The 27697-nt window shown below is 53.3% G+C and overlaps 1 protein-coding gene across 5 annotated transcripts; it reads left to right on the top strand.

Moving 5' to 3' along the window:
• The first annotated feature begins 1929 nt into the window (after window positions 1-1929).
• Window positions 1930-26431, top strand: TRIT1 (tRNA isopentenyltransferase 1). Of its 5 annotated transcripts, none has more exons than XM_077837730.1 (12): window positions 1930-2097; window positions 13560-13702; window positions 15078-15174; window positions 15893-16041; window positions 17746-17888; window positions 18912-19023; window positions 19473-19585; window positions 20259-20336; window positions 21448-21546; window positions 22541-22650; window positions 23131-23248; window positions 25792-26431. In XM_077837730.1, exons 1-12 carry the CDS (start codon window positions 1936-1938, stop codon window positions 25938-25940), a joined length of 1473 nt encoding a protein of 490 aa, XP_077693856.1. In that variant the 5' UTR covers window positions 1930-1935; the 3' UTR covers window positions 25941-26431. The 5 variants fall into 5 exon arrangements, 4 of the variants coding, with proteins under 4 accessions (XP_077693856.1, XP_077693855.1, XP_077693857.1 ...); XM_077837729.1 differs by having other exon boundaries at window positions 15845-16041; XR_013348401.1 differs by lacking the exon at window positions 25792-26431 and having other exon boundaries at window positions 15845-16041; window positions 21448-21553.
• Window positions 26432-27697: the final 1266 nt, after the last annotated feature.

The raw sequence follows: 27697 nt of genomic DNA, 5'->3' as shown, positions 1-27697 counted from the left end.
GCCGGGGTATGGTCGGGCGCTGGTCTCTAGGGATGGGACATGTCTGGGGGATGGTTACCCGGGGTGCGGTCGGGCGCTGGGTCTAGGGATGGGACATGTCTGGGGGATGGTTGCCAGGGGTGCGGTCGGGCGCTGGTCTCTGGGGATGGGACATGTCCGGGGGATGGTTACCCGGGGTGCGGTCGGGCGCTGGTCTCTGGGGATGGGACATGTCCGGGGCATGGTTACCCGGGGTGCGGTCGGATGCTGGTCTCTGGGGATGGGACATGTCCGGGGTATGGTTACCCGGGGTGCGGTCGGGCGCTGGTCTCTGGGGATGGGACATGTCTGGGGGATGGTTACCCGGGGTGCGGTCAGGCGCTGGTCTCTGGGGATGGGACATGTCCGTGGGATGGTTAGCTGGGGTGCGGTCGGGCGCTGGTCTCTAGGGATGGGACATGTCTGGGGGATGGTTAGCTGGGGTGCGGTCGGGCGCTGGTCTCTAGGGATGGGACATGACTGGGGGATGGTTACCCGGGGTACGGTCAGGCGCTGGTCTCTAGAGATGGGACATGTCCGGGGGATGGTTACCCGGGGTACGGTCGGGCGCTGGGTCTAGGGATGGGACATGTCTGGGGGATGGTTAGCTGGGGTGCGGTCGGGCGCTGGTCTCTAGAGATGGGACATGTCTGGGGATGGTTGCCCGGGGTACGGTCGGGTGCTGGTCTCTAGAGATGGGACATGTCTGGGGGATGGTTACCCGGGGTACGGTCGGGCGCTGGGTCTAGGGATGGGACATGTCCGGGGGATGGTTACCCGGGGTGCGGTCGGGCGCTGGTCTCTAGGGATGGGACATGTCCGGGGGATGGTTACCCGGCGTACGGTCGGACGCTGGTCTCTGGGGATGGGACATGTCCGGGGGATGGTTACCCGGGGTACGGTTGGGCGCTGGGTCTAGGGATGGGACATGTCCGGGGGATGGTTACCCAGGGTGCGGTCGGGCGCTGGGTCTAGGGATGGGACATGTCTGGGGGATGGTTGCCAGGGGTGCGGTCGGGCGCTGGTCTCTGGGGATGGGACATGTCCGGGGGATGGTTGCCCGGGGTGCGGTCGGGCGCTGGGTCTAGGGATGGGACATGTCCGGGGGATGGTTGCCCGGGGTGCGGTCGGGCGCTGGGTCTAGGGATGGGGCATGTCTGGGGGATGGTTACGCGGGGTGCGGTCGGGCGCTGGTCTCTAGAGATGGGACATGGCCGGGGGATGGTTGCCCGGGGTGCGGTCGGGCGCTGGGTCTAGGGATGGGACATGTCCGGGGGATGGTTGCCCGGGGTGCGGTCGGGCGCTGGGTCTAGAGATGGGACATGTCTGGGGAATGGTTACGCGGGGTACGGTCGGGCGCTGGTCTCTGGGGATGGGACATGTCGGGGGATGGTTACCCGGGGTACGGTCGGGCCCACGCTGGGCCCCCCTCGCGCGGGGCTCTGCACAAGCCCATAGAAACAGGGCCCTGCCCCGCAGCGCGGAGGACGCCATTGAATCATAGACTATCCGGCTGGGAAGGGCCCGCCGGAGCTCATCTAGTCCAGTCCCCTGTCCGAAGCAGGACCAATCCCTCCTTTTTGCCCCCGATCCCTAAACGGCCCCCTCAAGGATCGAACGCACGAGCCGGGGTCTAGCAGGCCACGCTCACGCCACGGAGCTCCCCCTCCGCCCCAGCTTAAGGTCCCCAGCCGCCCAAGGGGCCCCCTCTTAATTATGAGTGGGGGGGGGGATATTCCTGTGTGGGGCTCAGCCCGGGAGCGGGCAGCGAGGGGGGGGCCCGGTGGGGAAAGGGCCTGGCTTGGCTGGGAGAGCCCGCCCCGGGCTCCAGCTCTTCCCCACCCGCGAGGCCCAGGGGCGCAGCCCTGCCCCCTCCCCCTCCGGCCCTCCCCTTCTCCCGCCCCCCCACAGCCCGCCATGGCCGCGGCCGCCGCCGCCGCGCGCTCCCTCTCCGGGCCCGGCCGCCGGGCGCTGCCGCTGGTGGTGATCCTGGGAGCCACGGGCACCGGCAAGTCCGACCTGGCGCTGCAGCTGGGCCTGCGGCTGGGCGGCGAGATCGTGGGCGCCGACTCCATGCAGGTAGCGCCGGGGGGAGGCCGGGAGGGGGGCTCGGAAGGGATCGGGGCCTGGCCGGCGTGGGGGCGGGGAGAAGGGGAGCGATGAAGGCCTGCGGAGCCGGGGCCTCCCGCAGGACGAGGGGCCGGGAGAGCCGGGGCCCCGTGAGGGGATGGGGGAGGTGGGGGGGGGAAGGAGCGAGCTAACTGACGCTGCATCGCGGAGGGGAGCCAGGAGACCCCCAGCTACTGCCCCCGCCCCTACCTTGGTTCTGGTTCTCGGCTTTGTGGGGTGAACTCGGGCAGGCCCCCCAAAGACCCACTGCAGGTGCGGGGGGGGGGGGTTGCTCTCGCTCCGCAGCTCCTAGTTCTCCCCGCCGCTGGGGCCCCTTATTGTTTGTTAAGTACCGTACATGCCACGCTTCACTCTGGTTTGCAGCCGGGAGACCCTGGTATGGCTTCCCCTAACTCACCGAGGTGGGTGCAACACCCCCCCGCCCCCAGTTACACACACACCAGAGGGAAATAATCCCACCAGGCTGACTGGACCGTGTAATTGCAGTTTTTTTTTTCTAAGAGCCGACACTTGCTTACTTAAGATGTGCTAGGTGAAACAACCTGGAGAGCTTTCTGTTCAATCAAATGAAATTTCCCTGTCTGTGAAATATACGGCAAGTGTCTTTTTAAAAAAATGAACTTGCCTGCTGAATAGAGGCTCTGGGTTAATGTTTACAAGCTGGGAAAGCTTCAGCCTCCAGTGGCTGCCCAGATGTGCTCTTGAGAATGACCCCTGGCCTAGCCCAAAACAGGGCCTGGAAACTCTTAGGATAGGAGTCAACACATAACTTTAAAACTGTTTGGGACGTCTTTGTTCTTTGTTCACCGGATCTTGGTGCGATCTCTAAAAACAAGCCAAGTTTGACTTTTCTACCCTCTGCAGTTTTTTGAGTGACTAAGATTTCTCATCAAGATCCTGGGGGAGGGGGAGTGCGAGCTGTTTCTTTGTTTTTTAACACATGCATACTCAAAAATGGTGGGACTGATTTTGTTCAATTCCCGCCCCGCCAAAAATAATTTCACCTTTGGAATGAGACTGGGCCTGGACAGTTGAAACCCAAAAGGAATCAGTATGAGAAGTAATGAGCTCAGGGAATGCAGAATGGAAGTTGAACCTCACATGAGCTGTAGCTCAGGAAAGCTTATGCTCAAATAAATTGGTTAGTCTCTAAGGTGCCACAAGTACTCCTTTTCTTTTTGCGAATACAGACTAACACGGCTGTTACTCTGAAACCTGTCATGCTTGCTCTTATAAGCACTGCTTCCAATCAGGATCCGCTAGCATGGACTCTTGGGCGTTTGTTGTGTCTCATCGAAGTGAATAAGGCTCTGCAGAGCACGTGAGACCTCCTTAAGTGAATCCCAGTGCAAGGTCAGGGTCTTACAATGTTAAATAAAACAGGATAGTAGCTCAAGGCCCTGTTCCTGCACTGAGCTCTGTGTAGGTGGTCTCCTGCATTTGCATGGAGCCCTGTTACTCTGTGGGGGGGTGGGGTCTGTCACTGGAGAGGTCATTGTAGGAGGAGGGTCCAAATGCAGATAATGATCTAATCTGGAAGCTCAGTCGGTGGGCTTCTATCACTGCTTATTAAAGGGACTGGCTGGATAAATAGGCTTGGCAGAATTCAAATGTTATATTTTTATAATTTTGACAGATAATGTGCGTATTTTAAGCAGTTTTTCTATTTTCATCTATTTGCATTTTCATATTGCAGAAAATTATAGGTTTTAAGTAATTTTATTTTCAATTTTTATCAATTTAAATTTTCACATACATTTTTTGAGGGAGGGTCAGACAATAATTATTTAATATCAGTAGATGTTGAGATTCAAAAAGTTAAAGTTTATAACTGTTAAAACACACATTGCCAACATCACATGTCAAATTCTACAAAGTAAATATCCTTAAATCAAACTCTGACAAGTGTTTAAGCAGCATTTTTCTTCTTTTGCCTATCTGAAAATTTCTGTTATCATTGGAAATACTTTTTTGTGTGTGTGTGTGTGTGTGTGTGTGTGGTAAAATCAGTGTTTACTGACATTTACCAACAAAAGACGAGTCCTTTTTAGCCTAAAGATAAATAATATTAAAAACAATTCCTTATTAGTCGCTAATGACACCAGAGATCATGAAAGGGACAATGTCATCTTAAAAATCCCATGTAAGCAAATTCATTTTTTTAGCTATCTTACTTATAACATCTTAGTTTATTACAAATGAAAGATGTTAATGCTTCCATTGTACCTGTCACTGTGTTTTATTTACTTTTTGGATTTCTGTTAGCTTGTACAAGGAAAATCAATGAAGTAAGTTTTGCTTTAGTTTAGAGTCTCTTTCACTGAGGTTCGTAGTGTTGTGATGTTTGGATTTAAAACACTGCTTTAAATTACTTTAAATTTTTTCATTGTTTTGTATTAAATTGTGGCAATATTCTGATAAGCTTCTTTTTTACAGTATTTTAATTTGGTGCCAAATTTAAGGTGTTGGTTTTTACCTTTTAATCCTGAAATAATTTTTTAAAACTGTGAATGTGTTTCCCTCCCATCTTTGCTATTGTTTGTTGTCTTTTTGCACCTCACACAGTTTAGATGTTGAAACTGGACTTGTTGTTTTTACTTTCTGGTTCTTGTGTATTAGCTCACGGCTGCTGTTTGGGTTCTGAACACGGAAGGGGGGATAGTCTAGAAACTCTTTCTACTGAATTTAAAACAAATAATGAAAACGCTTTTGCTCATATGGGAGTTTTTAAAACGCAGGGAGGTGGGGCTGGGGAGTCTTAGGCCTGAACTAAGTTGGCATGACCAAATGAACGTAACACTTGTGAAGCTTTGTGCAGCATGTCATGGTGTCTTTGAGCTACCATCAATTCAAGCGCTTGACCTAGCTATGTTAGAAAGCCACATGGGTGTGGAAATATCTGCTGGAGTTACAAGGTGACTTAGAACAGTTTTTAGGAGGCCAAGCATATTCCTGGTGAATGGTCTGCTAGTCCTTTAGAACGGTTGTTATAACATTTGGGGTTCTGACTCCATGGTAGATCGTAGAGGGAGGAGGTAACCTATTTTCTCTGGAATCTAAGGCCCTGTCTAGGTTAGTGCAAGTTAAGTTATTGGGGATAAATCTCTCTAGTATAGTGTCTTCATTAGGGGTTTCTACGAGTGTCACAAAGGCTACGTTTCCACCATGAGCCAGGGGTTTGATTCCTCTGCCCGCATACACCTACTTGCGCTAGTTCTCATTGGGCTAGTAGGAGTATAAATAGCAGCATAGCTGCGGTAGCCTGGCTGGTCCAGGTAGCTCTGCCGTGACTTCTGCAGTCTTGGCTACACTGCGATTTGTGCTCAGGCTAGCTTGCTGGGTGCTCGCTCGGGTATGTGTAGACGTAGTGTATACGGATGTCGTTGCACTAGTACAAATGTTTCCAGTCTAAACAAGCCCGGAGCTCTCACTGGAATGATTCTAGCCCAGCTAGCCATGAGGAAAGCTTTACAAGGGTAACGTGCAATGATCAAATGAATGTGCGCTGGATGTGAATGCCGATTTAGGGCACAGTGAACTTGAACGAGCTATTGGGTCCTGGGACTTGTTTTGGCCGGCGTAGCAGAAATGAGTCTGAGTCATGGGGGTCACAGGAGGAAAACTGAGTGTTGTGGGAGGGGGAAACCATTGGCACCCCTGTTTTAGGAATACGGCAGGTTTTTTATGGCCAAGGCGAGATGTTTCTGCTCATGGAAGTCAATGGGAAAACAAGAGATCCTGGCTCTGTCTTGACTTCTCTGTTTCTCTGCAGAATTGGCTGGGACTGGCTGCCACAGTTTGAGGCTTCTAGATGTTCTGGGACCTAAACTATAGTTTGTGCTCTGGTTATCTCCGTTGCCCCTGTGGGAATGGGTCTACTCGGAAAATTCTGACGCCAGGCAGCCAGTGGAATCCAGGCGCTCGCTGTCGGCCTGCTTTCCTTTGAACCTCATCCTAGCAGGACTACGGAGGGAGAGCGGAGCAGCTCTGCTGCTTTTATCCTGTAATGCGGCCTGCTCTCCGCGTGGCCCCTTGAGGCTGCCAGACACCGGGGCAAAGGGTGCGTCTTGGAGGTACTGGGCAGCCTGAAGGCATAGTGTTGATTGGACCTTGTGTCCCACACGGCATGGTGGCTCTCGTAGGCATTAGCAGTTGGAAGGATGCGTCTCCCTTCTTTCTGGTATTGTTCCTGTGGCACGTGCCTCCCCGCTGGGTGTCCCAGAGCTGGCTGTAGCATTCAGGCTGAAGGATCCTGGTGAGTTGCTGCTTAGGGCTGAGTTTGGGTTTCTCTGTCCCCGTCCCTCGTTCCTAATTGACAGCCACACATTAACGCGTCTATCCAGTCACGGAAGGCACCCAGCAAACATCTAACGAATGCTGCCAGTGTTTAGGCAGCTGTTTGAGTCAAAGCAGTGCCCCGAGACCACCTGCTCTGGTGATAGTGTGGCCAAGGCCTGGCTCACAGGGACCCTTGTATTTCCCAAGTGTTCTTGGTGCCTGTGGATCCTGGTAGCTGAGTTATGGATTCACAGCCCCCTCTTTGCGTGGCTCAGGATGTCAGGATCATCTAAAGGGGCTTTTACTTTTTTCATTCTGTGTTGTCATTTCCCTTGGTTTTATAATCCTAATGAACCTTCTTTAAGAGTAACGGCAGCTCTCTACGGTTGCCCCGGAGAAAACAGACAGACACCTACCAGGTGCTTTGCGAAGGGTGTGCTTTGTTGTAACCCTGTTTGCGGTGCCAGCTAATGGGAGACAGCTGAAGAAACAAGTGGACCTTTCACATCAGGCTGCTGAGTATCCTCTTTCCCCGTACCACATGTGGGGAAAATTCCCAGCCAAAAACTTCATGCCCCTCTTCAGAATTGTATCTATCTTAGGTACTCAGATGGCCCTGTTACCATGGGGTCTGAGCAAGCACCTCCCAATCTGTAACTTTATCCTCACACACCCTGCTGAAGTAGGGAAGTGCTCTTTTCCCCATTGTACAGATGGGGAAGAAGGAGGCTGGGGCCCAGCTTCCACTGAAATCAGTGGAAGTTACACCCCTAAATACCTTTGAGGATCTGGGCCTAAGTGACTTGTCCATCGTCACCTATGAAATCTGGGGTGGAGCAGGGACTTGAACCCAGATCTTATGAATTCCAGGCGATAGTGCAAACCACTGGACCATCCTTCCTTTCATAATGCCAACAATCTCATAGAGGCTAGGCCGCTGTTGAGTTGTGCCCACCACTCCTGATAGGCTAGAAATGGCACACGTCCTGTTATTGTGTTACCCCATCACCCCCACCCTGATGTGCCCATTGTGAGGTCTTATCTTCTAGACTGGAAGCCCTTTGGGACAGGGATTGTCATTTACTGTGTGTTTTTAATAGTGATTGGCATGATGACTTTCACATCAGCTCTCTTTGCCTCAGTTTCCCCACCTCGTTACTCTCCCATCTCTTTAAGATCTAGGGATGAATCTATCTAGGTATTTACGTGGCCCCCAGCTGAGTGCTCTAGCAGTATTGTTCTTCCTGGTGTTGCACACAGAGGGCTGGTGCTCCAGGCTGCTGCTAATCTGTTTTGGGGCCTTAGACAGTAACAAAGTCTTATCTGAAACCTTGCAGAAAATAGACAGGAGTCTACAGTGCGAGGATATCTCAGCTGCGAGGCCCTGAAGCCAGCCAGCTGGTGGAATCTTTCTTTTCTCTTTTCTCTGTGTGTGTAAAAGGCTCCCTTTGTTCCGCTCCCAGCCCACACACTGACACCACATTCCTCCTCCTCTTGTTTCCAGATATCTAGGGAGCCTCTCCCTCCGTGTTTATTCTCAGGAGAACCTTGAAGGATTGAGCATGGCCTGAAAATCCCAGCTCTGCCCATGTAGGGCGCTGGGGCTCCAGCCGCCTCCCTGCAGCTAGTCAAGTCCTGCCATTAGCAAGAGATTTGTGTGTATCGCTATGATTTCGGGGAAACAGGTGTGAACCAGGGGAGCTGAAAGGCTGATGGGCCTTGCCTGGGCAGGGCATCTTTCCATCGGCTTTGTATCAAGCCACAGCAGGCCTGAATTGCACCAAGCAATTACCTCCTCTGGGTCTGACTGTATTAGATAATGGAAGGTAATCAATAGGCTGCAGCCAGCCATGGGGTTTGCCGGCAGGGAGCTGGCTCCTGGGTATCTCCTTCTGTCTGCTCAGAGCCCTGTTTGTGTTTGTGCTCAGAGCTGGCTGCATTTCCATCCCTTTCCTCGGGCACAGCTTTGTCACCCTCCTGCCCCTTCCTCCCCTACAGAGACTGCCTGCAGGCAGCCGCTACCTTCTTGATGCTGTTAAGGGGGTGCCAGTGGGTGGCTGGGGAGGGGCCTGGTGCTTTCAAAGCATGGCCCCCAAGGGGCAAATTAAACAAGCAAATGAATCTTGTTTCTCTCTGCAGCTTCCCTGAGATGTGATATGACACTAGAAGGACCACAATCCCCCCTCTCCCCGTCATGGGGTCCAGTGGAGGAATGAGGCCCAAAGAATTCAGTAAATATTGGCAATGGTCCTTCCCAATGTGCTGACTGTCTTGCAGGGGCCAACATAAATTCCTTCTTCCTCCCTGCCCTCCATCTCCTGAGCATCCCATGTCATTCCAGGGGATTATTATTAGGAGACCACCTCAGAAGCCCAGCTGAGATCAGGCCCCTCACTGTGCCTGGTGCTGCACAAACAGATGATTGCTGCCCTGAAGAGCTAGTGATCTAAATGGACCAACACAGGGTTAAGGGAGAAGGGCTGTAACACAGGAGCAAGGGTGACAGATGGTACCTGTCAAGTTAGTGCCATGGTTTGGTGGTTTTGTTTTGAATTGTTTGGGTGTGGTTGTCCTGGGAGGAGAATTAGCTAATTAGAGACTGGGGGGCGAGGGGGGCTAAGGAGAATAGGGGAAAGGAAAAGAAGGGGTGCGGGGAGGACAGATGGAATGAGCTTGAGCCAAAGAAGCTGTGGAGGGTGTTGGAGCAAACGGCCAATCAGCTCAGGGAGAGAATGGCCAGAGTCAAAAGGAGCGGAAAAAGCGACCGGGCACAGCTTACCTCGCCAGAGTCCGCAGGTCCTGCCACAGCTGCTTGTCTGTGCTCCCACCGGCTGAGGCCAGGGCTGCACAATGCAAGGTTTGCTGGGGCGGTTATACCTGTATAACTCCGCCGGCAAACTCTCCGCATGGAGACCCAGCTTATCCCCGTGTCACTTATCGCTTGAATGAGCGATACCAGCAAAAGGACTCTTGTGCTGGTCGAACTGTAACCACGCTAGGGCTTTTGCCCTACAGACGTGTTGCAAAAAGTCACCTCCCTACCTGCCATTGCTATACCGCCAAGGTTTCCAGGGTAGACGTGGCCTGAGTCTCTGGGCAGCCCTTCCCTGAGCTGGCGTGGTTGGGGGACAGGGCGGGCCTTCCTTCCTTTCTCCCTGTTGTGTGCTCTGGGAGTTGCTCCAGGGCCCACTCTGCAGGAAAGCAGCACATCTACAAACTAGAGGGAGGCCCCAGGCTGAAGGTGTGCAGGTTGGCTTTCTGCAAGCCGGGGAGGGAGATGTTTTGCTCCAGTAACCTCACATTGTTCTTCTCCATGGCCCTCCACCTCTCCCTAGCAAGTCACCAACGCGATCCATTGAGCATCACTTGCAGGAGACTGGTGGGCGGGGGGGCTGAACGGTTGGCAGCTAGCAGAAGTAAAGTGGGAATGAATCTGGCTCTGTGAGTCTGGCTCTCCAGTGTTACAGGCTGCTCTCGCCTCACCAAGCCAGGCTGACAGGGCCTTATTCCAGCGCAGACTCTAACCTGAGGCCTGGCATGTGCAGAAAACTCCAGCCTGCGCCGTGCTCAGTGCATCCTCCCAGGGGCTGAACCCCGTGGTTACAAAGCAGGGCCTCAGTGGGTGTCTCACACAAAGAAGGCACAGTCCCCCTTAAAGCGTTGAAATCTGATTTCCGAACAGAGGGGCTGCTTTATGAGCAGTGTCTTCGCCCACGCCCACAGCGCTGAGCGTCCTGGGGGAGCGCTGGGCTATAGAACCCGACTCTGATCGGGGTTTGTTTGCAGGCTCTTTAGAGCAGTGGCCCAGCTGCTTCTCAGCACGGGCTGCCAACAGCATCCGAGGCTCTTTGTGCCGTGCCAGGCCAGTGCCAGGTCCGTGGGCATACATCACCGAAGAGACTTGTATTTGCACAGTGCCCGTGAAGCATGCAAGGGACACACCCACCGATGTAACAACACGCTCTTCTGAAAGAGCTCTCCTCAGGGGACCCTCCTAATTCCTTAGATCCGGAGCTCGAAATCGTAAGTAAGGCTCTGATATTTACACTGGGTAGTTCCTTAGTTTTGGCCATGACTGGGTATTTACACACCCCAGATGGTGGATCCTGGGTATGACCTTGATGTTTGTGCTGCCTGGATGCAGAGCGTGGCGATTTACAAAGAGCCCTGCAGAAGGGTTGGCCTGTTTTTAAAAAAACTCTGTTCCTAAATCAAGGAATGCGATCCAGCGGCTAGTCACCAGCCCGGGAGCCAGGCTATCTCCCTTGCTGCTCCCTTGCTGTGTGATGGGCAGGTCCCTCCTGAGTTCCTCCATTTCACTAGGGAGTACTCCTCTAGCTCACAGGGGATGTAATGACGTGAGGTGCTTTGAGATCTTCACATGAAAAGTGCCCTGAAGTCTGTTTCCTGGTTCCGCAAGGAAGGAGTAGGAGAAGAGGGGGGATTGAATAGCCCAGCGATACTAGACTGCCTAGCTGAGGGATGTTCTTATCAGGGGCTTAGAAAATAATCAGATCCAATAGTGCCATCTGCACAGTGAGTTTGATGACTGTGGTAGCACGGTTTTTGCTGTTCCTGAAGGGGTGTGGTGCATTGGGTTTGATCGGTGATTGTGCATTTTCTTTCGGTAACTACCCAAAACACAGATCTTCCAGGGTGCACCGTGCACTGTATTACATCACTGCAGGAAAGGATACAGGTAAGTCTGTACGTCCACTCAGCTGCAGGAGCAGCTGCAGACGGTATGTGCAGAGGTGCGTGTGTGTGTGTGTGTTAAAGACACATCCGCAGAGATCAGTGTGGTATCACCCGATCAGCACGTGGGCTTGACATGACTGGGATGCTCTTCTCTGCGCTGATAATCCAGGGCATTGGTGGATTTGGTCTCTGAAGCATCCAGGGAGCTGAATTGCTACCTCAGTGTATGTTTCTGCCATGTGAAGTGTTGTCAGCTGGGACTCTGAGCTGGGGTGGGGGAGGGCTGACGCTTACGCAGGGTGGAAAAGAGCAGCTGCAGCCATAGTGGAGAATTTCTTACTCCTGATTGTCTTCTGTCTTTTTCTCTACCTTGCCAGCTTTTTTGATCAGATTTCCACTGTAGGCCTGCAGCCCTTTTAGACCGGGGAGATAAACTCTGATATGGGATCACTCCAAAGAGAACGCAGCAGTCAGAGCAGCTGGCTCTGGATAATCTCATGTTCCTTTTGTATTAGACAGAATATAATAATTTGTCCACCCTTTGCAGTGCCTTCCACCTGAAAAGATTGGTGTGCTTTACAAAAGTTGGGAGGCACTGTCTGCGTTTTACAGGGAAATAGGCATGAAGATGCAAAGTAACTTGCCCAAAGGTCACCCAGCAAGTCAGTGGCACGGCTAGGAATGGGACCCAGGAGTCCTGACCCCCAGTCCCATGATAGGAAACATTACAAAGCTGACAGGAATGGGTCATATGCAAACACCCAAAGCTCCCCGAGTTGGACTTTCTGGTCAAACGTTTATTTCTGCCAAAGGCCCCTTGAATTTTCAGCAAACATTGAAAACCGAAGGGCCCCAGCTGAAGGTGAGGAACCCAGTGTGTCTTTGATCTTCCCAGAATAACAATCTGGTGCAGGTGCTTTGCCCTTCCTGTACACAGGCAGGATTTTCTCTTCCCCAGGGGCTACCCACCCTTGCTAGCTTAGCCCTGCGGGGCATAGGCACTGCATATTCCAAACACCCATTATGCCTCACTCATTAGGTACTAGGAGGTAGGGGAGTATTGTCCCTGATTTCACTGATGGGGATACTGAGGTGAAGGGGACTTGTCCAAGGCCACGCACAGGGTCAGAGTCATGAGTTCCTGGCTCCCAGTCCTGTGCTTTAGACCCTGTCTCCCCTCCAAAGGGAACTGTGTATCTTTTTAGAATTGGGGAGCTAACTGATCAGGCACTACACTGGGCCAGAGAAGACCTGAGTTCTATTCCCAGCTCTGCCACTGACCTGCTGGCTGACTGTGGGCAAGTCACGCCAGTGCATTGTGCCTCAGTTTCCGCAGCTGTGAAGTGGGGAGGATACTGACCATCTGCTGTAAAATATTTTGAAATCTGCTGATGAAAAGTGGGGTTTCCTGTTAACATGATTGTAGCCTAGACTAAGGATGGCCGTGTGGTCACTGGTCTACTTTACAATTTACAATTGTGTTCAAATGTGATTGGGGATCCTAGTGTAAGCAAAATCTCAGCCTCCAGCTCTCTGGTCATTTCCTCTGTGCCGCTCCCTTACTGCTCTCCCCTCCCTTGTTGTCCTCTCACTGGTTCTTGGGGCTTGCACTCGGGACCCTTTGAAATCCAGAATTCCCATTGTCTGGGTGCTGAGATTTGGTAAATAATCAGTTTACCAGTAAATCTAGAGTTTTTGATTCTATTATAAAGGCCTGTAATCCTGTGGCAGAACTAATTCAACTCCAGGGAGTGGCTGTTTCCTCTCTTTGGGGGTTGTTGACCTGGGCTGATGTATAACTTTTTTCCTTCGGGTACCTGGAGGGACGTGTCACCGAGCAGGGGAAAGGGGTGATAAGCTCAGCTTTTACTGGGTGTGAGAGCTCCGACTGTCACGGGGCTCCATGGTGTTTGCAGAAGGATCTCCTCCCCAAACAAGACTTTGTGCTCTGTTAGGGACCCTGCATTTGGACAGAGCTGCACCTGAACGTTTACCAGCAGAAGTGCCCGGTGGGGTTCATGAAAACAGGCTGTTGTCTGAGGGCTGCAGTTTGGAGCTGGACTCGGCGAGGTTACCCTGATCAGTGGCTCTGCCCTGGCTCTCCGATCACTGGGTCATTGGAACACGCTTGTGTCAGCAACGCACGTGGGGCTGTATTTGGCCCCAGCACAAGCAGATGCTGCCCTGATTGGCGAGTCCGCTTACGCCAGGGCTGAAGCTGGCCTTCCTTCGCATGGCCTGTGTCCTGTCTCTGCCTGGTCAGAGGGAAGAAGGGGATGTCTCCAGAGTATGAAGGATTAGCTGAAGTGGTCTGTGGTCATGGGGCTGAGGAGGGAGAGCAAATTCCTCCCTTCTCCTATGTGGCGGGGGTGGGGACAGCTCTGTGATTAACGAGCGGGGATTCGGACTCTTATCTCCTGCTCTCTGTGTCCCAGGTGTACAAGGGGCTGGACATCATCACAAACAAGATCTCTCCCCAGGAGCAGGCTTTGTGCAGACACCACATGATCAGCTTTGTGGATCCCTTGGTCTCTAACTACACTGTGGTGGACTTCCGGAACAAAGCAGCGGCCCTGATATCCTTTCACAGAGCAGCCCGACTGGCCAGACAAATACACACCGGGCTCTTCTGTTCTCTCCCTGGCCCCTTCCCTGGGCCCGGGCCATTGCCTGGATCAGCCATTCGTTGTCTTCCAGGAGTGACTTCCTTAAAAACTGGAGCTGGTGAGAGAATGTTAAAGGCGGTGGGAAGTTGAGCTAATGCTGTACGAGAAGCATTAGCTTGTCCAAACCCCTCTTTGTCCATGTGTGGACGTCTGGGCGTCGTGTGTCAGGCCAGACTCCGTAGCCAGCAAGAGGAGCAGCTCGGAAACCAGCCTTTGATGAAGGCAGTGCTGCTGGCGTGATCAAAGCCACTCGAATTTGGGGTTCCCCGGGCAGCTGTCGGGTAGAGCCCTCTACCTCGCTGCATGCCACCTGCAGCATTAGTGTCTGGGGCGGACGTGGCTAGTGGGGAGAAGTGGAGAGGGGGATGATGATCTAATCCAGGGGTGGGCAAACGACGGCCCGCGAGCCGTTTTAAGCCGTCCCGCGAGCTCCCGGTCTGGGGCGGCTCCATGTGTAGGAGCTGGAGAAGGGACATGCCGCTGCTTCCAGGAGTTGCTTGAGGTAAGCGCTGCTCGGAACCTGCACCCCTGAGCCTCTCCCCATGCCCCTGCCCCGATCCCCCTCTCCAAACCCCTCGATCCCAGCACGGAGCACCCTCCTGTATCCCAAACCTCTCATCTTCTTCCCCACCCCAGAGCCTGCACTCCCAGCCAGAACCTGCACCCCTTCCCGCACCCCTCATCCCCCTCCAGCCCTCCGAACCCCTCGGTCCCACCCCAGAGCCCGCACCCGCAACAAGAGCCCTCACCCGCTCCTGTGCTCCAACCCCAATTTTGTGAGCATTCGTGGCCCGCCATACAATTTCTATTCCCCGAGGTGGCCCTCAGGCCAAAAAGTTTGCCCACCCGTGATATAATCCCAAACCCAAGATGGTCAGGTTTGAAATAGATCAGTGAAATCATGCCGGGAGCCCAGGAGTGAGAGTAGGTGCTGGTCTGCTTTATACCCAGGTACATCAAGAGACGCAGTCAGAGCGCTGTTGTCCGTTGTCAGATTAAAGAATAAGTTTAGTTTGTACTGCAGAGAGGCTCGAACGAATGTATCGGTGTCCCTGAGACCTGCTATGACCCAGTAGGAGCAGGGCTCCGGCTCAGCCTGGTTCAGTCCTGTCTACGCTACGAGACCAGACTGGATTTCAGGAGACGTGTGGGTAGCAGCAAGACACGGTTGTTTCCATGGTGTAGATGGCCTGTGAGAAGCTCCCTTTCCCTCCATCGAATGCTGAGATTTTGCAGAGCTTTCTAGGCCCCTCTGTGTCTCGCCTCGCGCTCCTTAACCGTGCACATTGAAGATATATTTGCTCGAGAGAAGATCCCAATCGTTGTGGGAGGCACCAACTATTACATCGAGTCCCTGCTCTGGAAGGTCCTTGTCGATACCAAGGTAGGAGCTCTGGGGGGCAGCAATTCCTGGGCGAGGCAGGTCCCCTCCTCACGGCTGGGCTTGCTGTGATTGGAAGCAAATTCGCCTTCCTCCCTTGGATGCTACACTAGGCCTGTGTAACCCCCTTCTTGCAGAGCAACATACCAAGTGCATCCAGGTAATGCCCTCCCTCGGGAGCAGCCTAAGGCACTCGCCGAGAGGTGAGGACATGCTTTCCTTGCATTAGCGGCTTGTTAGCTGAGTCAGCACCAAGCAGGTGCCTGGAGGCAGATTACCGGTGCTGTGGGTGTTACTCTATCCGATGAAGTGAGCTGTAGCTCAGGAAAGCTTATGCTCAAATAGATTTGTTGGTCTCTAAGGTGCCACAAGTCCTCCTGTTCTTTCTATTGCAGAAGGCTCTTGCGGCAATCCCTAGCCAATGGCGGGGAGCTGGTGCCCCGTGCGAGGTGGTAGACTTGTGAGTCCTTTGGTACGCTCGTAGGCAGCAGCTCTGCTTGAAGCTGGGCCTGAGACATGACGTTTGGGTCTGGCTCTGCACTGCCCCAGAGCTCGGGGAGATTTGGGCTGCCTGGTTTTGATTTGGGCTCCTTTCTGATCCATCCCACCATCCTCAGGGAGCGGAGGGTCCCAGATGCAGCAGGTTTGAGCGGGGTCTTGCTTTGTCCTGCAGGAACATTCGCAGAGGTTTGACTTGGGCGGGCTGATCTGTGCCCCACAGGAGAAGACCAGCCCTTCCCCTGGGCGAGCAGCCGACCGGAAGGTGGAACTGGAGCAGCTGGATGGCCGTGAGCTCCATTGCCGGCTGAGCCACGTGGACCCGGAGATGGCTGCCAAGCTGCATCCCCATGATAAGCGCAAAGTAGCCAGGTGAGCTTGTCTAGCTGGAGAGCGCTGACCTCGGGGGCGCTGCGGCCGCTGTAGACGGTCGCCTCGTGCCGTTTGCGGCCTCTCTTGCCATTGCAGTTAGAGTCCAGCTGAGGTTTGTGCCTCTCTGCAGATCTGCCATGGTTGGGCCCCTCGCGGGGAAGTGGACACAGTCGCCTCTTGTCTGCCACCCGATGAACAAACTTCGCTGGCCTCTCGTCGGTTTCCATTGCCACTCACTAGACTAGCACCAGGTCACATGTGGAGGCTGGACAGAGAAGGGAGAGGAGTGTGAGGGGCAGGGCTTGCATGGAGTGACATTGCAGACAGGGAGGAGGAATTGGATCTGACCTCTTGGTTCCAGCTGATGCAGAGAGATTGTGGGGTGCCGGAGGAGGGTGTTTTCATCTCTCTGCCATTGGATGAAGAGCAGTCTCTGGTTCTTGGAGTCTGTCAGATCAGCAAAAGGCTGGGTGGTTCGTGAGGGTCGAATACCAATATCCAGAGAGACGGGGCAGAGCCATTCTTTGAAAGGCCCTGATCTCTGCTCTGGGCTGTGTGGAAGTGATCTGACAGGGAGCGGGAGTGAAAGTGACTCACGTGCTTTCCCAGCTGCTCCCTGTGACACCAGGGCATCCAGCTAGTGGGTGCAATTCCTCGGGGCGGTTTGCGTTTATTTGGGGGCTTATGAAACACGCTGCTCAGTCGGCAGGGAGACATCTGGAAACAGGCAATAGAAGCGACTTGCTGCCCAAAGCCAGAGCGAGCAGGCTCCCGTTCCCCACCCCTGAGTGGCTGGAGAGACCTAGCACTATGCCTTGGACATCACCCAGCTCGGGCTCTGAAGGGACCAATATGAGAGCCGAAGCCCAGGCCCTCTGCAGTGAAGGCCCAGCCCTGACTTGCAAACCTAGGGCCTGTTAGCAGGAGCATCCCTGCTGCAATCAGAGGCATCAGCGAGGGTGGCCAGGACCCAGCCTGGCGATCGTCGTTCACGCCTCCGGCGGCCCTGAATAGGGTGGCCTTTGGCAACCGGTAAAATGCTGCCCACGGGCCCACAGCGCGCTGCCGGCTCAACCTGGGGAGCCCACGCAGGCCGGGAGAGCAGCAGCAGCTTCGCTGGAGCGATTTAAAAAGAAAGCTGCCGTGCTGGCTGAGTAACATACCGCGGAGCTGTGGGAACGGGGCGCGGCGAGATTGGACTTGTCGCCTCGAACAGACTCTCCCAACCCAGCCCTGCCCGCAGGTTAAGCGGGGCAACGCCCACCCCGTTCGCACGGGAGAGACGCAGTCATTGTTCTGCCGGCTGCTTCTGTTGCTCTGTGACCTTTCTGATCCGTGGTACCAACCCCTTCCCTGCAGGGACTCTAGACGGGAAGAGGCAGGAGGCATGCCAGCACCTCTCCCCTAGCCCCATAGGGGCTGTCTCAGCGTCATTAGTGGGGGGTGGTTCTTATGGTCAGCCAGCTAGGTGCTCCATGTCTTACACCCACCCCCTGGCCTCTTCCCCCAGGAGCTGGTAGTCGGCTCTGGGCATACTCAGTACATCATGCTCCTGAAAGGGGCAGATGCTTTTTCCCCAGGTGGGAGGGTTGGGTTTTCCTGTGCGTTCATGGTTCCCTCTGGCTGTATCCGCGAGGGCACTGGGCAGATGGAAATCTGCTCCGAACCCGGCTTCTGAGCTGTCTCTGTCCATCTGTTGTACAGGAGCCTGCAAGTATTTGAAGAAACTGGGATCCCCCATAGCGAGTTCCTGCATTGGCAGCGAGAGGAGGAAGGCGGGGGCCCGTTGGGGGGGCCCCTGAAGTACCCAAACTCCTGTATCCTGTGGCTTTATGCAGACCAGGCAGGTAAAGAGAGGGTTCTGACCAGGGGCCGTCTGGCTGAATGGGCAGAGCCGTCCTGGGGCGAAACGTAGGCAGGGCCTCTCTCGTCCCAAATGCAGTCTCCTCATTGAGCGGTGCCTGGTCTGAGCCTGGGAGGGGTCCTCAGCAAGGAGAGACCCCAGCTGAGCAGCGTGTTCAGTGTGGTGTTAATGTGAGCCCCCCCGCCCCGATTGTCATGGTGCCCTCCCTTTAGCCCTGGCAAGTCCCACTCGTACCCTCCAAAGCAATCCTCTTTCCTTGGGGTTCACCCCCTCGTGCCCTGGGTCACGCCCATGGGCCCAGCAGAATAGGAGTCCTGCACCGTCAGAATCCCAAGAGTTCTTAGTGCATCACCCAACAGGAGGCCGGATCCGTCAAAAATGATCGGAGTTTTGCCTTTAGCTTTAATGAGAGCAGGATCTGCCCATTACTACCCTGTAATTCTTGTAACCTCCCGTCAGTAGAATTATTCCAATTTTACAGATGGGGAAACTGAGGCAGGGAGAAGTGAAGTGGCTTGTCTAGGATCATACAGTGGGATTGTGGCGACATTGGGAATAGAACCCAGGAATCCTGTCCCCAGCTCCTGTCCATTGGCCTAGCCCTTGGCAAGCGTGGAATGGCCCAGTGCTGCCCTCCAGGGATCAGAGCGCGAGTTCAGTGCTCAGGTCCTTGGTTGCCAGTCCCTCTTCAGGAGCTTTGTGAATGGTGCTCCATGCTCCAGCAGGGAGGGGGCATTCGAGGTGGGAGTCACACAGTGAGAGGGGCAGCAGGTTTGTGAGTATGGAGATGTCTGGGGTGGAGTGTAGGGCTTGCACTACCCCTCCTCCCCCGCAAGGATTTAGGGTGCCTGGCGATGGAGCCATTCGCATGGTCCTCGGGAGGTCCGGGATGCAGCCTGCTACCGTGGGTGTATGTGGCTGGGAAGCCATGCGCTCTCGGTGCCAGGACTCTCCATCCTGCGAATGCGGCTCGGGGTGTTTGAATCGCTGTTATGATCTCTGCCAGCTCTAGATGAGCGGCTGGACAAGCGGGTGGATGACATGGTAGCAGCGGGGCTCCTGGAGGAGCTGCGGGACTTCCACCGGCGTTACAACCAGGAGAAGGTGGCTGAGAACTGGTGAGTGTTCGGCTGGCTGCTTCGCACTCAATCAATCCCCTGTTGTTGCAGGGGCCTTGGGCGTTGGAGCACCTCAATCCTCCTGTTCACTGCCTGTGGCCTGTAATACGTGAGTCCCCCTGAGAGCTGAGTCCTTGGGCCGATTGTGGCTGAAAGGCTTGGTGTGGGGGTAGTTAGAGGGTGTTTAGTGGCCTGTGACATCCAGGATTGGGCTGGTGTGATGGTACCTCCCAGGTGTAACCTCTGATGCCAAGCTCCTCGTGTGGGCACCTGGAAATCCCCCGCCCCACCCCACTGATCCAGGACATTGCTGGGGTCGCTCCCATGTGGCTGGCGATGGCTTTGCTGTTCTAAACACATGGGAGCTGATGTTGTGGGGACACAGCACAGAGGGGGGCAGCTCCTTGCTGCAACCAACAGGTGTTGACCTGCTGTCTGACCTTCTCTAGCCAGGATTATCAGCACGGCATTTTCCAATCTATTGGCTTCAAGGAGTTCCACGAGTACCTTATCACGGAGGGGAACTGCCCTCAGGAGACCAGCGCCTTGCTGCTGGAGAAAGGTGGGAATGGCATGCCCAGGAGGCTGTCACTTGCTCACACCTGGTAGCCCATGAAGGGGAGTCTCGTGTCTACCCCTAGCAGCACTGTGCAATGGCCCAGGAGGTCCCAGCCACCCATGCCTGACAAGCCTTGCAACTCGGGAGGTGCTGGTGTCACTTGGCAGAGCCTTGAGCAGGGTCTGGTGCCCCTTGGCCAGCTGAACCAGGCTGTCTCCCTGGGGAAGGGCTCCTTGGAGCTGGGCTGCAGAGTGTCTCCCATGCTTAGAGATTGAGGGAGATGGAGACTCCTTTACCCTTGCTTGGTGAGCCAGGGATTTGCTCACTTGTCCCTTAGTTGGATCCAAAGATGGAGAAGATCTGTTGAGGCCTCCAGTCCATCCCCTTGGAACCCTCTGTAGGATCGTCCCTAGAGTCTGTTCCTCAGGGCTTGGCCCAGTTGAGTTTTAACTGTCCCCCATGATGGTGTTTCCATCACTTCCCTTTGGAGACTCCTCCCCCTGCTGAGAGACCTCCCTGATCTTCAGCCTAGTGGTCACCCTCCCGTTAGTCCGGCCACCCCCCCTCCTCCCTTGGGGTTCGCACCTTCCCACATCCTGCCCCACTTAGTTCCCACTGGCTTCTTTAACATCCATGGAGTCTAATTCACAGGTGCTTTGTTACCTTAATTTGAAAGGGATCCAGGCCCTGAAACTAGTGACAAAGAGATACGCCCGGAAGCAGAACAAGTGGGTCCGAAACCGCTTCTTGAGACGTAAGTGTTTATACCCCTTCTTCGCCCCACCCCCAGCTGCCCTGGGAGCATCCCCTCCCCTCTCATCCCTCCGCCCCATTCACGCCCCACTCCCGGATCTGCTCTGGGGAGTGTCCCAGCCCTCCGCTTTCTCCTCCATCCCTCGGAGCAGTGTCCTCTGCCCTCCTGACTGGAGAAGGGAACCTGGCTGCCATTGGTGGCCAGGCGAACTCTGGTTTGTCAGGTGCTGTCCAGCCCGTGGGGGGCTCCGAGTTCTCCCAAGGGGGGGTGAGTTGCGTACAGGGCACGCTCTGACCCTGCTCCCTGCAGTCCCCTCTCCCTGTGAAGAGCTCTCCTTTGCCATTGTGGCTCTACGGCCAAGGCAGCCCTCTGGAGGGAGGGGGCCGTACACGATGGGGCAGCTGGATAAATAGCAACGTCTCCGGGCGCAGGCCATATCCAAGGACAGTTATGTAACACGGCTCTCCAAGGGCCACCGAGGGAACCGTTCCCGTGTGAATTCCCTCTGCTGAGTCACGTGGACATTCTCCGCCTGAGTTTGAGGCCGCCCGCCCCCCAAATTACCGGGATCTGTCCAGCAGCCTCTTCAGTGAATAACCTTTGGGTGTGTCCTGTCTTCAGGCTGCCGAGAGGGCTGGGCACATCGGGACGTGCTGTTCCTGCTTTTCTCCCGGCCCATCAGGACCAGGCCTGCACAAGACCTTGCTGCCCCGGCCTTGTCTGTGCTCATTCCCCCTCCCACCTGAAGTGGACGTTCCTGAGCTCCCTTCCCAGGCCCTCTTCGGTGTGCTTGCTCCCTAATTGTCCAGCTGTGACAGGGAAGTCTCCACCCCTCCCAGGAAAAGCTCCCTCCTTGCTGGCTAAAATCCCAGCAGAACAAAGCCCCACGCGCCACCTATCCCTCCATACGTCCCCTCCTCCTGCACTAGCTGTTGCTGGCAGTCAGATCCCTGGCTGCCTACAGGCCAGCTCTTTCCTGAAAGGGGCTACAGGGGATCTGCCCATCGTGTTTACCTCTCCCCATGAGCCCACACGCGCGCCGGGCTGGAGCGAAAAGCCCAACGGACAGCTGCCCTCCAGATTAGGAGCTGCAGCCGATTGGTTGTTACAGGCCTGCCGTGGACACCACGATGGCAAGAAGCCAATGGGACTTCCCTCGCCCTGGAGCAGGGCCAGGATCAGCAGCTGGGAGCCGAGCATTTGTTGAAAGGTGGCTGGTAGGGGCAAGAAAAAGAAAAAGAAACCCAACCAGGCCAAAAGACTGGCTTTGAACTGGGTGCAGGGCTTTCCCGGGGCCAGGTGCGCAGCATCCGCGTCTCACCTTTCTGCCGAGCAGCAGATGGGACAGGTGTGCCTTCGATCGGCCTCTTAAGAGCCTTCTTTGTGGCTGGAGCAATAAAAGGCAGCACCTGCCGGATGCCGCAGCCTTTGATGACTTTGTCTGAGTGATTAGGCGCTCGCTCTGCCGGCTGGCAGGTGAGCGACATCGCTGGGGAGTGTGCGCTGTCTGGCTTGCAGACATCTCTGCGCTCTGAGTGCCGGCTGGGCCTCTGGAAGCACCAAACGCCCTCACGTTGGCTTAAGGAGGCAGATGGGTTGGTTTTAAAATAGTCCCACACCAAATGCAGGTGTTCAGATAAAGCACACCCATTGCTACGTGCGCGTCCACCTCTTGTCCTTCCGTGACAGCTGTAAATAAAGCAACCAGGCTGAGACCCTCAAAAGCAAATACCCGATCCAAGCACCAGGCTCGAGTCTCCCTAGAAGAACAGCTGCACCTCACGTAATTGCTGTGTGCTGAAGCCATCTGGGTCTCCGTCTGACTCTTCCGCTGGCTGAGTGAGCCTGGACCTTTCCAGTGGACCGGGCAGGTGGGAAGTGGGTTCTTGTTATGTTGGGAGCACAATTTGCTTGGCTCTTGCCAAGCTCTAGATGTTGGGTTTCTTTCCTGCCCCTGGATTGCAAACTGCCCTGCTGGACGCTGGGATTGAGGATGTGCAGTTCCTAGCAAACCAAGGGCTCCGGTAATCCTGTCTCAGGACCACTCTGTCTCGGAATATCTGTCTCGGAAGGACAAGCTGGTGAGGATAATGTGGGACGTCTCCCAGGGATGTTAGGGTCCTGCAGCCACACCGCTCAGGAGTAACGTGACTGGCTAGGATACTGCTGGCAGCTAATTGCTTCTGCTCTGTGTTTCTCCCCAGGCCCTGGACCCAATGTGCCCCCAGTGTATGGTTTGGAGGTGTCTGATCTCTCACGGTGGGATGAGAATGTATTGAAACCTGCCCTTCAGATTGTGGAGAGCGTCATCCAGGTGAGCTTCATCCATGGGCCTGTGTGAGCAGTTGCTTAGGAGCCACTTATTTTGGTGTGTGTCTGATCTCTCTGTCCTGCCCTGGGTGGGGACTTTTGCCAGAACTGCAGCCTGTCCCTTCCACAAGCTGCCACTGTCGCTAGAGATCTTCTCCCCAGAGCTCCACCCAGGGAGATTGCGGTCTCCATGCTTCTAAACTAGAGCTCCCTCTCTCCCTACTCCTCTAGCCTCCAGGCTTGCCCCTCTCAGGCTGGCCAAGGGTTATTGCTATGTCTCTAACTCCAGGTTTCCGATTGTGTCCCGCTGTTACTGAGGAACCCCCAAACACACAGCATGCCCCTTGTCTCATACTGGGAGGAGACTGACTCTGTAGCTCTGACCCTCGAAGGTCAGTAGGAAAGCCTACAAATCCCGTGGCAGTGGCAGTGACGAGAGAAACCTCGCTGAATAGAAACTGACCTGACACCTTTTTAACCTCAGGGGCAGCAGCCATCGGCAGACCCTGTAAAGATGGAGAGTGAGATAAATGAGGACAAACGGAGTCATCACATGTGTGAGCTCTGCAACAGAGTCATCATTGGGGACAGAGAATGGGCAGGTAGGATCCAGAGGGGGGGGAAATATATATGGGATAACTTCAATGTGGAATTGCAGTTTGTGTCAAGGGAACAAAATGAGTCCATAGATACCTGCTCTTGGTCATATGACCTTCATTACATGATCTCAGGCTTCCTAGGACTGTTTACAGCCCTCTGATAAAAGCAGCCGCTTGCAAGCCTGGAGGGGTGTAAGCCATGCCACAGTAGCCATCTGTCAGCTCTTACCACCGGGCTTGGGGGAGGGAAACAGGAAAACTCATGTTCTCTTCTGGCACTGGGTGGTGGGAGCCCTCTCGGTCAAAACACTCTTCTTAGCGCATCACTTCTGAATTTCCATGTTCGTTCTGAGCTGCTGGTTCTTGTTAGCAATTCAGGAGGGTTAGCGAACCAGCACCGAGAATCTTGTTTCTCTTACAATCTATTTTTTTTCTTTAAAACAAACAATAATATATCCTGGAAAGTTTTTAAAAAGTTGGGTTTGCGCCAACATTTAGGTTTTGTAAAACTAAAGCTTTTCCCAGATCTAATGTTGACAGGAACATTTCCATGAGTTTGAAAATTGAATTTTAATCCCATTGGAATCAAAATATTTTAAAACAAATTAACATTTCCGGGAAGCTCAGAACCTCAAATTGAGATTGGCTAGAAACTGACTAGCAACAAACATGAAACTGACACGTCTATCTTCATTGTGCAAACTGAGTGAAATGCTGAAAGCAAATGCAGTATTAATAGCGAGAAGTAGATTTTAAAGATTCATTTAGTTTTATTGATCCAGGGAGCGGTTTATAACGTAGGTAGGGAAGTTGGTGTTTTGCATTAGTAATTCTCTTTAATATGCTTAGATCATAAAAGTAGTTATCTGGTTTTTAGTAGATCTGTGTATTGTACTAGTTTGAAAACATTTTAAAAGACATGCATACACACCAAGGAGAGAGAGTCTGAAAGATTTGAGAGCTCACTCCATGCTGCTAGGGCACAGGAAGCATTATGACCAAGAGTGGTCCTTTTGTAAGGTACGGTTACGGGGCAATAGATTCCTTTCCTGGGGGTGTCGCCCAAGTTCCCAGTTGTTAATATTTATTTATCCTAGATCAATGCTGCATCCCCTATATCCAGCCATACTTGGCATGAACCCATAAATGGTGCAAGAGCAGTGTTAGGGGGAGGGAGGGCGCATGTAGAACTGAACTGAAATGTTGCCATTAAATGCAACCTTAAAGCTACAAATTTAAACACATGAGGCAGGAAATGAAAACACCGGGGGCCCAGAGTCAACTTGAAATCTAGTCAGTTTCTAAAGATGAGTTAGAAATAGTTTCAGAAACTGCTCCTGGCCCTGATGGTCCTCTCAGTTTTTGTGGTTTTTTTTTTTTTTTTTACAATTGCACTTTCATGTTGTTTAAAACGAAAGACTCTCACAAATGACAGGAGAGATGTGTACTGTTTCAGTTAAACTTTGGTATCACTTGTAACAAAATTTCAGAGAACTGTGATTTCATTGCAACCTGATGGTGTTCCAATAACACTGCGATAAAGTACCAAATGTGCATATAATTTTCTTTCAAAGGAGGCCAAAGGAAAAAAAGTCTGGAAAACGTCCTAGGGCCCCCATCCTGCAAACACATATGCACATGCTTAGCGAAGGCCTTGTCTACACTGAAGTATTGCTGTCGTAACTATGCCGGCATGGCTAGGGCTGCGAAAACCCCCTAGTGTGGAGGCTGTTATACCGGGATAAAAGTGCTTATACGGCCGTTGCTATTCTGGTTCGGTGAATCACCTCACACCGATATAACTGCATGTACACTGCTGCTTTGTAACTGTGTTGTAAATTAATCATACCTCGTACGGACCTAGTAATGCCAGTAAAACTTTGCGCGTAGGCCAGGCCTAAGCAACGGGACTGCTTGTGTGCTTAAAGGAAAGCACAAGCGTGAGTGTTTGCAGGATCAGGGCCTACCTGTGCTTTTGCACAACTCCGTAGGTGTTAACTTCATCCAGTCTATAGACCCACAAAACACCCAGCTATGGCATATTGCATGTAAAGACACATTTTTGGCACCGCTTCGTGGTGCTGCAGACAATTGTCCAACTTCACGACGTAACGAGATACGAAAACCGGTTTGTGATATGAGGCTCACAGCAGCTGTTCCTCACTGAGGGCTAGACTCGTCAGCAATGTAGAGGTCACCCATTTGTGAGTCTTTAGGCACAAAAATGGTTTTGCATCTCTCTTTACAGGGCAGTGTGCGTGTGTATAATATGATATAATGTTTATCCATCTGGATTATTCGAGTAGGTGGCAGGATTTTAAACAAACCGAGGCCTTTCCCTCTAGTGCTAAGAATGAGTGTGAATTGGTTTGGCCTGAAAGGAATACTTCTATGAGTGACTGGAACAGGGGCTGCTGGATCCTACGAGGTAATGAACATCCTCATCCCCCCCATAGTAGTGAATGGGAGTTGAGGGTGCTCAGCACATCACAGGATTGGATGAGTTGGGTATTTGAGTCGCATGCTCTGTTTGTCTTTGCCCTCAGCTCACACAAAGTCGAAGTCCCATCTGCACCACCTGAAGAAAAGACGGAAGCTGCACGCGAAGCTTAGTGCTGTGGAAAGCCAAGTTAATGTCACAGGGACTCAAGGAGATAGTGACGGGACACAGAACTTGGGACAGGACAGAACGTAGGCTCAGTTCTGCATCCCCCAGCCAGCTGGGGAGCAGGGTCAGCAGTTGTTCTGCCCCCAGTGGAATCAAGACAGAACGGAGCAGAGCGCAGGAAGGATCTGGGGATAAGCTGGGTGTCTTGCTTTCAGCATCCTGCTGCAGGCAAGAGCGTATCTTCTTCACGCGGCACGAATGGGGTGAGGATCCCCAAACTTCTCCAGCCCAGCCTGAAAACGGCTGAACCTCCAAGCAAGCTCATCAGGAGCAACCAAGCTGAGTTGTGTTTTTAATTCTAGGCAGTGATGCAGCATCCCAGCCTTGGGATTTGATCTAGTTTGCTGGCATTTGAGCGAGGTGTTCTCAGGGACAGAAATACTGTGTCCATTCCAGCCTGGGCCAAAAGCATAGAGCCACACGCTAGGGAATTCTCGCTATCTTTATTTATTGTTTATGAAGGCGATTTTTTTTTTTTTTTTTAAACATCTAAATAAAGTAGAAACGTTGGCCCCCTCTTTCTGGTGAAAATGATTAGCCCTCTGGTTTGGTAGCTCCGATCTGTTCCAGGCTTCCCTGGACTGCCCGTGGGCCTGCATGTTACTCCAGGTCCAGCCCTTTTCTCCAGAGCCTCAGTCTCCACCTGGCCTTTGTATGCGGTGGGCAGAAGGTAGTCTTATCTCTCTGCATACTGCTGGCAGTGAAAGCTCCAGCACCTGTTAGAGAGCACCTTTGAAATGATCTTGACAATGGGCTAGAACTAAGTTCCCTGGAGTTGACAACAGGTGATTCTATCCTAGCTAAACCCTGATTCCCAGGGGTTTATACTGTGGTTTGAGGTCCATTGATGCCTGGGGATGAGTGCCGTACTCGGAGCAGATGTACTCCTGTGGGTTTCTATGTGGTAACGAATGCCTCTGAGCTTCATTCTGATGGATCACAGAGAGATCCAGCTACGCTGCCTTATTTCCCTGTGTAAAAACCATTCTGGGCTTGTGGGATTCTTGTTGCAAAGGGAGCAGCCTTTATTTTGGCTAAGGTTTCTCCCATGGGGCTTCTAACCTTCAAAGTGCAAGGTGTTCCTGCAGCTGCCACAGAATCACTTAATGTGGCCGAGATGAGATGAACGCCCCAGGGCTCTGCCCATTTGGGAATGGATTGAGTTACTAAAAAAGTATCTCTGGACAGATTCCCTATCGCAGGCTCTGGGGATGGATCTTTGGTTGGGGATTAGGTTGAATTGCCGGGACATGCTCTCTGGGTCCCCCTATGTTTAATTGTTTCTGTAATACCCTGAAAAGCAGTATCATTGATTTGTTTGACCCACTGGGGGAAGCTCAGTCAAGATAAATCCAAGGAGAAGTTGCAAATAATGTGTCGCTCTTTTGCCCTGGAATCAGCAAGAGCTGGACGCTGGCTTTGAAACCTTCAGACGCTGCTGTTTTGTAAGGACTCTTCCCTCCCACTCTCCCTGTCTTCCCAGCCAGGGTTGGGATCCTTAGGGCAAACTCTGTGAATGAGGCAGGGATTACGGGGGGGGGGCATACAGTTTGCCTCACGGAGCATGTGCTGTCAGATGACCACACTGTTAAAAATGGATTTAATGGGCCTAATCGGTTTAATATTAACGCCCCATCTCCAAAGATTAACAGTGTTATGCGACCCAAATAGCGGCTGCTAGTCTGCATATTCCACTGACGATCCCATTAGCAATGGATGCTGAGCTGCAGGTGGGGACTGTGCCGGTGAAAGCTTTTTCCTTCTCCTCGATGTTGTGTTTGCGA

Source organism: Eretmochelys imbricata, chromosome 19 (genome assembly GCF_965152235.1).
Source record: "Eretmochelys imbricata isolate rEreImb1 chromosome 19, rEreImb1.hap1, whole genome shotgun sequence".
In the NCBI taxonomy this organism is placed as follows: domain Eukaryota; kingdom Metazoa; phylum Chordata; order Testudines; family Cheloniidae; genus Eretmochelys; species Eretmochelys imbricata.
This window is presented reverse-complemented; position numbering and strand designations above follow the sequence as displayed.

Bases quoted from the DNA above. Each gene is read 5' to 3' on its own strand.
- TRIT1 (XM_077837729.1), top strand. From the start codon at position 1,936: ATGGCCGCGGCCGCCGCCGCCGCGCGCTCCCTCTCCGGGCCCGGCCGC. The intron at 17,889-18,911 runs GTAAAGAGAGGG...GATCTCTGCCAG, and splicing joins GCTTTATGCAGACCAGGCAG to CTCTAGATGAGCGGCTGGAC. The intron at 20,337-21,447 runs GTAAGTGTTTAT...TGGTTGTTACAG, and splicing joins CCGAAACCGCTTCTTGAGAC to GCCTGCCGTGGACACCACGA.